This window comes from Bubalus kerabau, chromosome 15, assembly GCF_029407905.1.
Source record: "Bubalus kerabau isolate K-KA32 ecotype Philippines breed swamp buffalo chromosome 15, PCC_UOA_SB_1v2, whole genome shotgun sequence".
Lineage (NCBI taxonomy): Eukaryota > Metazoa > Chordata > Mammalia > Artiodactyla > Bovidae > Bubalus > Bubalus kerabau.
The window spans coordinates 29,632,133-29,645,484 of NC_073638.1; the positions used below are offsets into that span (position 1 = coordinate 29,632,133).

The window sequence follows — 13,352 nt, forward strand, 5'->3', positions numbered from 1 at the left end:
TCACTTCGAGAGGAGAGCGCAGGTGCACCAGACTCCAGGACGTCAACGGGTCATGTGATACGCCGGCTCCTGTCATGTGACCTCTTCCCCGGAGGCGGGGACCTTCGGCCAAGATGGCGACCTACCTGCAGTGGCGGCGCTTCGTTTTCTTCGACAAGGAGCTGGTGAAGGAGCCACAGGGCAATGATGGGGCTGCTCCCGGGGCCGCGCCTGCCTCTGGACCCGCTGCTTCCAAGTTCCTTTGCCTCCCTCCTGGCATCACAGTCTGCGACTCAGGCCGAGGGAGCCTAGTCTTTGGAGATATCCTTCTTCTGGAGCTGCCCCTTCCCTCCTCGAATCCCTGAAGAGATCCAGCTGAGATGAAATCTGTCCGTCAGAAGGGTTCGTGTTACGTGCCAGTTTCCTTTAGATGGGCGCTCGGTGTTCCTTCTGTGGTTTGAGGGAAGAAAGGAGGAAGTCCATTCTCTTTAACTTGTTGCCAAATGAGCGAATAATCCTGGGCAAGTCGTTTAACCTCTCTGGACTTCAATTTCCTTATCTGCAAAAGGGGCGTAAAATAACAGTTGGGCAAGGTTTTTGTTTTTAAGGTCGATCAAAAGAACAGATGCAAGTTGATTTTAAAAGATGAATCTGTAAGGTGTCATTATCTCCCCAGCCCATATTGTGGGGGAAGAGTTAAATGAATTTTTTTGCTTTGTTTTGTATAATGCTGCCCCTAAACTCTGGCCTTTCTACTGTTTTTAAAATGGGGAGTTTCCAGAGATGATATATGGGAAAACCCTTGAAAATTTTAAACACTTGTATAGATTTTGTTTTTTATTGTGCATGTGTGCTTAGTCATGCCCAATTCTTTGCAACTCCATGAACTGTAGCCCATGCAGGCTTCTCTGTCCATGGAATTTCCCAGGCAAGAATACTGGAGCGGGTTGCTATTTCCTTCTCCAGGGCACCTTCCTGACCCAGGGTTTAAACCCCTGTCTCTTGTGTCTCCTGCATTGGCAGGTGGGTTGTTTACTAGCTGAGCCACTGGGGTGCTGTGCTGTGCTCAGTCGTGTCCGACTCTTTGGGACCCCGTTTACTGTAGCCCACCAGGCTCCTCTGTCCATGGGGATTCTCCAGGCAAGAATGCTGGAGTGGGTTGCCATGCCCTCCTCCAGGGGATCTTCCCAATCCAGGGATTGAACCCAGGTCTCCCGAATTGCAGGTGGATTCTTCACCATCTGAGCCACCAGGGAAGCCCTGGGGGTAGTTGTTATTTGCGTTCTGGCCTAAATATTTAGTAAGAATCTCCCCTTGGAAAGGAGGCTCCTTGACTGCTCTGCACATATGGAAGGCCAGATCTGGTTCTTGCCCCGCTCCCTACAGCTTACGGGTTTCCAAGCCTACAAACTACGGGTGACACACCTGTACCAACTGAAGCAGCACAATATTCTGGCCTCTGTTGGTGAGGATGAAGAGGGCATCAACCCCCTGGTGAGTCCTAGAAAGGAAACAGGAAAGACCCAGAGGCCTGGGAATGATTATTTGCTGGAGAGTGACTAGCATTCACACATCTGAGATCTGTCCCCAGGTAAAGATCTGGAACCTGGAGAAGAGAGATGGTGGCAATCCACTCTGCACTCGAATCTTCCCTGCCATCCCGGGGACAGAACCGACTGTTGTATCTTGTTTGACTGTCCATGAAAATCTCAACTTTATGGCCATTGGTAAGAAGAAAGAAGGCAAAGCTAACACCCCATGATTCTTTATAGCTTTTCTTCAGAGTTGCTTCTACAGCTCATTTTCACTGTTTTCATGAGACCGTTTTGTACTGAAGTGAGGCCTTTTGAGATTTTAAAGTTTGGGATGGGATAGCATTTAGTTTTGTTCTTTGAAAATGAGTCCATGAGTCCTAATCCTCATGGTAACCCCTGGAGAGGTTGGGTATGAGGAGAAAGATGGTCACTTCTAAAAAGTGCCTCTAAAGGTCTTTTTCTGCTTCCGTGCCTTTTCACCCTCATTAAATACTGTTCCCTGCTCTCCTACAGGTTTCACAGATGGCAGTGTTACACTGAACAAAGGGGACATCACTCGGGACCGACATAGCAAGACCCAGATTTTGCACAAGGGCAGCTATCCTGTTACTGGACTGGCCTTTCGCCAAGCGGGAAAGACCACTCACTTGTTTGTTGTGACAACTGAGAATGTTCAGGTATGACCAGCGCCTCCTGGTATGACTGTTGGGGCAAGTAGGAAAGGCTCTTTTATTGCTCAGGGGGCTAGGGTAAGGAACTGACAAAAAAGATTCTTATATTTTTAATCATACAGCCTTGAGTCATTCGCCTAACTTAATATTTTATTTCTTTACTTAGGAGACTGAGAAGAGTTAGAGCTAGGAAGAGAACTCTTGGGCTTGTAGCAGAAGACATAAGTTTTTCTTCTAATAGGCTTGTTAAGCGACACTGGACAAATTACTTCTTTGGTTCTTGTGCTTCTAATATAACAGCTTATTTACACCAATAGTTTTGTTTTCTTTTTAGCCAGAGTTTTCTGATAAAGCAGTAAAATTCTCTTACTTGCCGAATATCTGTAGTAAGTAGTGATAGTGTATACAGAGGAAGAAAATGTGGGTTCTGCTTATATATTTAGTAGATGGTTGATGGTAATGGCCCATTTAATGGAGAAGGCAAGCATCCAGGTAAAGTCTTAAGGTGCTAAGAATTAAGAGAGCCAGTATGGAGGTGGGGATACCTTTGGGAACATTTAGATGCCACCTCCTCAGAGGGAGCCGGTTAACCCCCGTCTTACTTCTCACAGTCCTACATAGTTTCTGGAAAGGACTATCCTCGTGTGGAATTGGACACCCATGGTTGTGGCCTGCGCTGCTCAGCCCTCAGCGACCCTTCTCAGGACCTGCAGTTCATAGTGGCAGGGGATGAATGTGTCTATCTGTACCAGCCTGATGAACGTGGGCCCTGCTTTGCCTTTGAGGGCCATAAACTCATCGCTCACTGGTTTAGAGGCTATCTTGTCATTGTCTCCCGTGACCGGAAGGTTTCTCCCAAGTAAGGATTCTATGGAGAAGCAAAAGGGAGTGGGCTGGGCTTGTTCCTTAGAATTAACCTGATTTAAAACTCCAAATGCCTACATCCTGTCAACTTCCTACTTTGTACTTTTTGTAGAGGTGTTTACACCTAGACTCAGTTATAACTTTTTTTTGCTGAAAAGTGTGCTTTTGTTGCAGACATTCGCTGAGTAATCCTTTTGCACTAGAATGCTCCAGGGAATTTGGGACCTGCCATTGGGTTTTTTAATTACTTGGGCGAATTGAATTGGGTAGAGGAATAAGGGATTGAGTAGTGGAGAGATTGGAAAATGCTGGGAGATGCAACACGGGGTGGTTTTTTTTTTTTCCTGAGTCATCAGAAAGTGGGACAGAATCTTCAGCATGATGCAGGTGATCCTTGTCAGATATTAGTTTTCATTCAGTACTAAGCCTAGTGGACTACATATACCAGGCACTAATTATTTGTTAAATCTTAGATGTTGGAATGTACTTAAGTTTTCAGTCTGTTGCCTGTATTAATTATAGGATCCTTAAAGGTAAGACCAGGTCTACACATACTCTTCCCACAACTGCCAGCGCCATGCTGCATATTGCAGGATGAGCTGCTATCAGTGACTTATTCTGGGAGGAATAGGTAGCACCAGAGTTGTCAGGGGAAAGGAAATAGAGGGGAGCTGAGACTGAGGTGGTACAGATAAATATCTGGTGCCTTTTCTTTCCCACACAGGTCAGAGTTTACCAGCCGGGACTCCCAGAGCTCTGACAAACAGATTCTCAACGTCTATGACCTGTGCAACAAGTTCATAGCCTATAGCGCCGTCTTTGAGGATGTAGTGGATGTGCTTGCTGAGTGGGGCTCCCTGTACGTGCTGACGCGGGATGGGCGGGTCCACGCACTGCAGGAGAAGGACACACAGACCAAACTGGAGGCAAGGCCGCCAGGTCCCCAGAGCTGGCTGTGGGCACCCAGACACGGCTCTAGGAACAGACTCCCCAGGTCGCCTTGGCCAGGGTGTTTCCTTCCCTTTGGGTCATAGCCTTACTCAGCCTCTTTAGGGTAAGATTCCATGGTCAGTGGCCTGGGATGTGGCCTTAGAGGGAAGCAGTGGGTGGGGGTCCACTCTGCCCGACTGCAGAGAACCTAGTGAGGTGAGCTGATGTTAGTCTGGGGGTGTCTGGGGGTCTCACCCTAAGATCTAGGCTGATTGGAACTTCATAACCGTCAGGCTTGTGTGTTGTGGATGCATTCTGGGAAGGTGTCTTCTCAGGCCTGCTTCTTCCAGTTTTCTAATCTCTATTCCTTTCCAGATGCTGTTTAAGAAGAACCTATTTGAGATGGCAATTAACCTGGCCAAGAGCCAGCATCTGGACAGCGATGGGTTGGCCCAGATCTTCATGCAGTATGGGGACCATCTCTACAGCAAGGGCAACCATGATGGTGCTGTCCAGCAGTATATCCGGTCAGTCTGGAGGCGCTTTAGGATATACCTGTGAATGCGGGAGCAGAGAGCCAGCTAGACTGAAACCTGCACTTGGGGACTGGGGTGGGCGGTGGACTCCATCATGAATTGTCCTTTTTTCCTACATAAATTGCGATGCCTCAGATGAGGAGACAGTATACCTTATTGGAAAGGGAATATTTAGGGTCAGATGCTACATGACCAGTGTGTAGTTGAGCTGATGATAAGTGAAAGTGCTAGTCACTAGTTGTGTTTGATTCTTTGCAACCCCACAGACTGTAGCCCACCAGGCTCCTCTGTCCGTGGAATTCTTCAGGCAAGAATACTAGAGTGGGTAGCCTTCTCCAGGAGGTCCTCGCAACCCAGAGACTGAAACCAGATCTCCTGCATTGCAGGTGGATTCTTTACTGTCTGAGCTACCAGGAAAGCTCTCAAGGAAGTTGAGCTGAAAAGTACCTGTTATTTTAAATGTTAGCTTGGCCTTTGTTAATACTCATTTTGATCAAATTCTTTAAAGGGGAAAGGGTATTCATCTCTTGTTTCCACAGTGTTTTCCCTTGGTACTAATTAGTTTTTTGACCTAGTGAAGAGTTCTAAGACCCTGTCTAGGTGTTTTGCCAACCTCTCTAGAATTCCTGTTTTCAGTCAAGTCTAAAAAAAACCAGTGTTCCGGAGCTTTGCTGCTCCTGTGGTCCCCAGTCTAGTAGCATCGATACTACCTGGGATTTTGTGAGAATTGCAGGGTCTCATGCCTCACCCCAGACCTGCTGAAACAGAATTTGCATTTTGAGACCTGCAAGTGATTCCTACGCACATGAAAGTTTGAGAAGTATGATGATCCTGATGCTGTTTGACACCTGTGTCTCCCTAGAACCATTGGAAAGTTGGAGCCATCGTACGTGATCCGCAAGTTCCTCGATGCTCAGCGCATCCATAACCTGACAGCCTACCTGCAGACCCTACACCGGCAGTCCTTGGCCAACGCCGACCACACCACCCTGCTGCTTAACTGCTACACCAAGCTCAAGGACAGCTCGAAGCTGGAGGAGTTCATCAAGGTGCAGGGTGGTGCTGGCAGAGGGTTCCTTGAGGGGCTTCACCAGGACTGCGGGGAGAGGGAAGAGCTGCCTGTATTTAGGGACCAGAATCCTCTGGTCTGTAGGCAAGGACGAGAAATAGTCTTTTCTGTGAGTTCTCTCCTGTCTCCCCTCTTTTTTTTTTTTTTGCTGTACTGTGCAGCTTGTGGGATCTTCATTCCCAACCAGGGATTGAACCTGGGCCCCCAGCAGTGAAGGCATAGAGTCCTAACCACCGGACCTCCGGGGAATTCCCCCACTTTTGTTTCTTGATGCCAGAAGTTCTCGTGGTATCTAAGCCCCAGGAAGCCCAGTGTCCCCAGAGGCATCCCTCTAACAGTAGAGGCGGAGGAACACTTACGGAGAGGCAGGATAACTCTGTTTTAAAAGCGTCATTTTGGGGACTTCCTGGCAGTCCAGTGATTAAGACTTAGCTTCCACTGCAGGCGGCATGGGTTCGCTCCCTGGTGTGGGGCAACTAAGTTTCCACATGCTACTTGGTGTGGCCTAAAAAAAAAAAATCCACCTAACTATTACCTTAAGAATCTGGTCTTAGAATGAGATGCATATCTCCTTTCCCTTGCCCAGCCACAACCTCTCTGTGAATGGTTTTGTCTTATGTCTTCCTGACAGACAAAGAGTGAGAGTGAAGTCCACTTTGATGTGGAGACAGCCATCAAGGTCCTCCGGCAGGCTGGCTACTACTCTCACGCCCTCTATTTGGCTGAGAACCATGCTCATCATGAGTGGTACTTGAAGATCCAGCTAGAGGACATCAAGGTAGGTGAGCCTCCTGACTCAGGCAGGTCGTCGTCTTTTTCTGGTATATCCCTGGGATGGTGAAAGTGCCTCCTGGGACTTCCCTGGGGGTCCAGTGGTTAAAGAGTGTGCCTTCCAATGCAGTGAACATGGGTTCAGTCCTTGGTCAGGGAACTAAGATCCCACATGCTGTGGGGCCACTGAGCGCACACACGCCACAACTGGAGAATCTGCGCAGGGAGCCCCAAAAAAGAAAATAGTAACAAAAATAAAGTGTGTTTTGATGGGTGAGGCAGGAGCATGCAATTCTGCTGCCCTTTCTGTCCCCACAGAATTATCAGGAAGCCCTCCGGTATATCGGCAAGCTGCCTTTTGAGCAGGCTGAGAGCAACATGAAACGCTATGGCAAGATCCTCATGCACCATATACCAGAGGAGACGACCCAGCTGCTGAAGGGACTCTGTACTGACTATCGGCCTAGCCTTGAAGGCCGAGGTGATAGGGAGGCTCCAGGCTGCAGGGTGAGGCCTCAGGGAGAATGGCTTTTGAACATATGGGGGTCATCTCAGGGGCATGGGTAGGCCCACTCACTCGGCCTCCTCTCTCATCCCTTGCCATCGTAGGCCAACTCGGAGGAGTTCATCCCCATCTTTGCCAACAACCCTCGAGAGCTGAAAGCGTTCCTAGAGCACATGAGTGAGGTGCAGCCTGACTCCCCGCAGGGCATCTATGACACGCTGCTTGAGCTGCGACTCCAGAACTGGGCCCACGAGGAGGATCCGCAGGTGAGGCCTGGCAGAGCCATCAGAGGTGTTGAGAAAAAGACAGCACTTCCATTTCTTCCCTGGTTGCCACTTGCTGCTCGCTTTAGATCAATTACACCTCACCCTGAGGGGCTAAATGGTTCCCCATGAAAAGGAAATTGAAGACTTTCTTGCAAGGAGTCAGACACCACTGAGTGACTTTCACTGCTGGTCTAAAACCAGAGTTTTAGGCAGGCTAAGACTCTTCACTCCCAATGTGGGGGGCCTGGGTTCAAACCCTAGTCAGGGAACTAGATCCCACATGCCTTCCCTGGCAACTAAGAGCCAGCGCAGCCTAAATAAATAAATACTGGGGAGAAAAAAGAGGAAATTGGAGTGAGGGGAAGAGTAGTTGACTTGCTGAGGGGTCACTTTTCCCCTAATGTCCGGCAGCTCCACCCTCCTCTTCTAGGTCAAAGAGAAGCTTCATGCAGAGGCCATCTCCCTACTGAAGAGTGGCCGCTTCTGTGATGTCTTTGACAAGGCCCTGGTCCTCTGCCAGATGCACGACTTCCAGGATGGAGTCCTTTACCTCTATGAGCAGGGCAAACTGTAAGAGTCAGGGGGTCCTCAGGGGAGGGGGCAGAGCTGAGTCACTCGCCCGAGTGAGGGCCGGCCGCTGACGCACACCCTGCCTGGCGCAGGTTCCAGCAGATCATGCACTACCACATGCAGCACGAGCAGTACCGGCAGGTGGTGGCCGTGTGCGAGCGCCACGGGGAGCAGGAGCCCTCCCTGTGGGAGCAGGCGCTCAGCTACTTTGCCCGCAAGGAGGAGGACTGCAAGGAGTACGTGGCGGCTGTGCTCAAGCACATCGAGAGCAAGAACCTCATGCCGCCCCTTCTAGGTACTCTGCGGGGTGGGCTGGGTGGCTAGGTGGGTGCAGGCTGCTGGCGGTCGGGCTCTGGGGCAGGGGTTCTTCAGCTCTGTCCAGAAAGCTGCATGGTTCATGGTTTTGCTTCCTCCCACCTCAGTGGTGCAGACCCTGGCCCATAACTCCACGGCCACCCTGTCTGTCATCCGGGACTACCTGGTCCAAAAACTGCAGAAACAGAGCCAGCAGATCGCCCAGGATGAGCTCCGGGTGCGGCGCTACCGAGAGGAGACCACCCGCATCCGCCAGGAGATCCAGGAGCTGAAGGCAAGGTACTTGGCATCCAGGAGTGTAGAGGTATCCAGGGATAAGCTTGTTCTTCACAGGGTGTCATTTTTTACACACAAAGGTTATATGGAGTGAGTTTCAACATTTCATTCTTGAAGATCTGTTTTAATGGGGGAATTCCAAAGAATGATTTATTACATAGAAGATGATTTATTGGGTTTTGTTATCTTGTAGCAGGTACTTTTCTCTCTAGATATGCCTGTATTTTACCTTTCCTAAACACACGTCTAAGTTGTGGTGGGAAGCCCTCGGAAGTAAAAAACGTTGACAAAAAAGTGGATAGTTTACAAGTATTTATAGTAGACATTAACCCTTAACTTTGCCATTAGCTTTATAAAATAATTTGTTATTGTTCTTTAGTTACTAAGTCTTGTCCAGTTTCTTCATTCCATCAATATTTACTGAGTCCGTTTTGCCTTAAGCCCCATTCTTAACACATAGAAAAATCCCTGCCTTCACAGAGCTTACGTTGTGGAGGTAGAGACAGACAGTAAACGTGTTAAATAAGCAAACTATTGTAGTGTGTTCCATGGTGCTAAGTTCTAAGGAGAAAATTGAGGAGGAGGAATAGGGTGAGGGGTTTAGGTGTGTTGTAATTGATAAAGTGGCCAGGAAAGGTCTCGTTGAAAGGGAAAGGGTCACATGAGATTAAGACCTGAAAGACAATTCAGTGGCAATAGTGGAAATTGAAAGAAAGATAGCAGTCCCCCCACAGATTGGATGGACATGCTAGGAGCATGCTGAGACTCCCTGAAGGCCCAGCATGGGGTCTTCCTGTGACCTCCTTTAGGTGGTAGGAAGAACAGGGGCTCATAGTTCCTATTCATCATTCATTCATGGCTGCTCTGGGTCTTTGTTGCTGCACACAGACTTTCTCTAGTTGTGGTGAGCAGGGGCTATTCCAGTTGCAGTGCTTGAGCCTCTCATTGTGGTGGCATCTCTTGTTGATGAGAATGGACTTTAGGGTGTGTGGGCTTCTGTAGTTGGCGGCTTGTGGGCTCTCGAGCATGGGCTCAGTAATTGGAGGGCACAGGGCTAGTTGCCCCAGACTATGGATTGAACCCGTGTCCCCTGCATTAGCAAGCAGATTCTTAACCACTGGACCTTCAAGGGAGTCCTTGTTGTTCCTTAATGGAGACGTCTCTCTTCTTGTTTTGTTGAGCTGTCTCCTCTTTCCACATGGCTCCTGGCCCTGCCCTCATTCTTTGCCACTCTTCTGGTCTCCCTTGCCTGTAGTCCAAAGATTTTCCAGAAGACCAAGTGCAGCATTTGTAACAGTGCCTTGGAGCTGCCCTCAGTCCACTTTCTCTGCGGCCACTCCTTCCACCAACACTGCTTTGAGAGTTACTCGGAAAGTGACGCTGACTGCCCCACCTGCCTCCCTGAAAACCGCAAGGTCATGGATATGATCCGGGCCCAGGAACAGAAGCGAGATCTCCACGATCAGTTTCAGCATCAGGTGGGGAGGGAGGCGTGGCCACATGACTGCCCCACCCACTGGGAGGCGGGGAGTGCTGGAGGGCTACTGTTTTTTTTTCCTCCGCCTCTGAGTTCTGACTCCGACCTTTTCTCTTTCCTCAGCTCAAGTGCTCCAACGACAGCTTCTCTGTGATTGCTGACTACTTTGGCCGAGGTGTTTTCAACAAATTGACTCTGCTAACCGACCCGCCCACAGCCCGACTGACTGCGAGCCTGGAGGCCGGGCTGCAGCGGGACTTGCTCATGCACGCCAGGAGGGGCACTTAAGCGGCTAGTGGGAAGGGGTGTGATGGTAGAGGCCCAGCAGCAGGGACACAGGGGTACAGAGACAGAGCTGTTGCATAGGAGTCGGGGAGACCTGCCCAGGACCCCCCTCTCATCTGATGCCATTGCCCTCAGGACTTAAGGGGACTTTCTTTTCCTGCCTCCTCCTTTGGCTGGCCAATCCACCATTCCTCCTGTTGCCTTTCTGAGCAGTGTAGATCATTCCAGACCAGTGGGGGAGGGTACCTCAGTAACCTCAGAGTCTGGACAATAGCTGCTTTATTCTCTATCCAAGAGCACCAGGCTGTGCTTGGGTCCTGGCTCCCAGAGCCTATAAATAAAAGCATATAATGATTTCATGGTTGAAGGATTTATTATGGAGACTTCCTGGTGAGTCTTAACTGCAAAATGTACTTCTTTCCCTCTGCTCTCCTAGAGTGTCCTTTCCCTTCCTATAGAGTTCCTTAAAGATGATGTTAAGGAGACTTCATGCCAGTAACGAGTCGGGCCTCTGGCATTTAGCACAGTTCAGTTTACTGAAGAACGTCTGCAAAGGCTAAGGCCTGAGACCCAAGAGCAGCCTGGACTAAGGCTGCTCTGTAGTGTGGCTGGTCTCTGTGGCTCTTGTGTGGACTAGGTATTCAGGCAGGAGGCAGATTCTGGTGAGGGACCTTGGACTGAAGCTTCATAATGGGTGGGTTGGTGTCTTGCTGTCTTCAGTACCAGATGATAAGCAGGATAAAAAGGGCCTTTATGAAACATTTTTTTCTCTCTCAAAAGTTGTCAGCTGAAGTTTGTGTTGTTACAGGTGTCTGTGTGTCATTTGGGTTACACTGCCCGTTGGAAAATTGCTCCTATGGGTCTGTTTGATTAAAAGAAGTAACTTGGACATTGTGGTTTAAGCAGTATTTAGAAAAGGTGGAGTGCACTACATTGGTAGCAGCTGAGAATACAGACTTTGGATCAGCTGTCCAGAGCTTGAATCCTAGTTTCACTTAGGGCAATTCTGAACCTTCTCTGAACCTCAGGTCTTCGTCTATGTGTAAGGAATTAAAACATCTTTCTGGTATGGCTGTTATGAAGCTTTAAGGAGCCAATCAATGGGTGTGTTATTGGTCCCCAGCAGGTTGGTAACTCCTCAATGGATCCTTTGCTTGAAGTTGCAAATGCCAGTAGAAATCAAGTTTGGTATAGCAGAGCAAAAACTTTATTCACTGATGAAGGAATGGAGAAGAGAGAGCACATGCTCTAAAGACACCTCCCTGCAAGGAGGGGAGTAAGGGAATTCAAAAGATAGGAGGCAGACAGGTCAGGCTAGGAAAGGGGCAGAGATTTTGGGGGGCAGCCTGGGCATGACAGTCTTCCATGCTTCTTTGCACACAGCAGGAATTGTGCCTAGTAGTGTACAGATAGCCCCCTTGGGCAGGGATCTTGGCAAGGTGATGAAGTAAAGGTAGCTTTAGGACACCACCAGGTCTCATCTGCTTTGGGGCTGGTTTGGGGCTCTTGATCACCCCATATCAGCTGCAAAACATCTCTGTCAAATACTAGGTGCTTTTGAAACACACACAGGTAAGTCAAGTTTACGGACACTTTTAGCCCTCAGGGGCTGGTATGGATGACAGGTGTCCAGATTTGTGGAAGTGGTTAATACACGGTTAGCACTGTTAATGGGTAAAGCGTTACTAACTAGTCCTTTCTTGGCTAACACTAATAATGTGTTGGCACTCCCTTTTCACAGTTATTTGTCTTTAGGCATGACCTTTGATCTCTGAGCCAGTTTTGACTCATTTTAAAAATAGAAATGCCCTGGCTCACTGCAACTAGATAAAAGTCCACACAGCAATGAAGACCCAGCCCTGCCAAAAATAAAACATTTTTAAATAAAAATAAAAATGTTGCCTACTTCAGGGTTGTAGCAGAAGCACTGCATAAGCTGCACTAATTGCTTGTGACACAACTAAGGAGATAAAGCTGTAGAATTCTGGATGATTAACTTTCAAGAGCAGGCCCTTGTCATTTGTAGGTTTTGAATCCAGCCTGGGGGCATGGTAAATTGCTCAAGTAGCCTTACTTCCAACCCTGCATACACGTATGGGTGCTCAGTCATGTTGGACTCTTTGAGACGCCCTGGACTATAGCCTACCAGCCTCCTCTGTCCATGGGATTCTCCAGGCAAGACTACTGGAGTAGGTTGCCATTTCCTCCTCCAAGAGATCTGGACCCAGGGATCCAACCCGCATCTCCTGTGTCTCCTGTACTGGCAGGCGGGTTCTTTACCACTGCACCACCTGGGAAGTCCACAACCCTGCATAGTAGGGCTTAATATCCTTTTCCTCTCAGGGACTCCCACTTTTGGCTTATTGACTTACTTTTGGGGGGCATCAGGGACGACAACTTATTTTGTGGCTAAATCTGGGGAGTGTATTTTAGCCACAGGACATCAGTACTCCTGGCTAGGTAAAAATAAAATGAACAGTTGGGCCTGGGTCTCAAACAATGAAGACCAGAGCCAGCCTTGGGGAGTAGGGGTGCTCAGTTCAGTCACTCAGTCATGTCTGATTCTCTGCGACCCCATGGAGTACAGCACACCAGGCTTCCCTGTCCATCACCAAATCCCAGAGCTTGCTCAAACTCATGTCCATCTAGTCGGTGATGTCATCCAACCATCTCATTCTCTGTCGTCCCCTTCTCCTTCCTTCAATCTTCCTGAGCATCAGGGTCTTTCCCAATGACTCAGTTCTTTGCATTAGGTGGTCAAAGTATTGGAGCCTCAGCTTCAGCATCAGTCCTAGCAATGAATATTCAGGACTGAGTTCCTTTAGAATGGACTGGTTGGATCTCCTTGCAGTCCAAGGGACTCTCAAGAGTCTTCTCCCAACACCACAGTTCAAAAGCATCAATTCTTCGGCGCTCAGCTTTCTTGATGGTTCCAGTAGATGACTACTGGAAAAACCATAGCTTTGACTAGAAAGACCTTTGTCAGTAAAGTAATGTCTCTGCTTTTTAATATGCTGTCTAGGTCTGTCATAGCTTTTCTTCCAAGGAGCAAGCATCTTTTAATTTCATGGCTGCAGTCACCATATGCAGTGATTTGGAGCCCAAGAAAATAGTCTGTCACTGTTTCCATTGTTTCCCCATCTATTTGCCATGAAGTGATGGGACTGGATGCCATGATCTTAGTTTTTTGAATAGTGAATTTTAATCCAGCTTTTTCACTCTCCTCTTTCACTTTCATCAAGAGGCTCTTTAGTTCTTTGCTTTCTGCCACAAGGGTGGTGGTATCTGCATATCTGAGGTTAT

At 48.6% G+C, this 13,352-nt stretch overlaps 1 protein-coding gene across 2 annotated transcripts; it reads left to right on the forward strand.

The window, feature by feature from the left end:
• Positions 1-82: 82 nt before the first annotated feature.
• On the forward strand, positions 83-10,419 carry VPS11 (VPS11 core subunit of CORVET and HOPS complexes). 2 transcript variants are annotated; one of them, XM_055548336.1, is made up of 16 exons: positions 83-300; positions 1,325-1,473; positions 1,571-1,706; positions 2,028-2,191; positions 2,797-3,044; positions 3,774-3,975; positions 4,355-4,506; positions 5,378-5,564; positions 6,216-6,362; positions 6,674-6,862; positions 6,965-7,126; positions 7,557-7,696; positions 7,789-7,991; positions 8,119-8,290; positions 9,543-9,765; positions 9,888-10,419. In XM_055548336.1, exons 1-16 carry the CDS (start codon positions 114-116, stop codon positions 10,050-10,052), a joined length of 2,826 nt encoding a protein of 941 aa, XP_055404311.1. In that variant the 5' UTR covers positions 83-113; the 3' UTR covers positions 10,053-10,419. The 2 variants fall into 2 exon arrangements, with proteins under 2 accessions (XP_055404311.1, XP_055404312.1); XM_055548337.1 differs by having other exon boundaries at positions 272-381; positions 1,366-1,473.
• Positions 10,420-13,352: the final 2,933 nt, after the last annotated feature.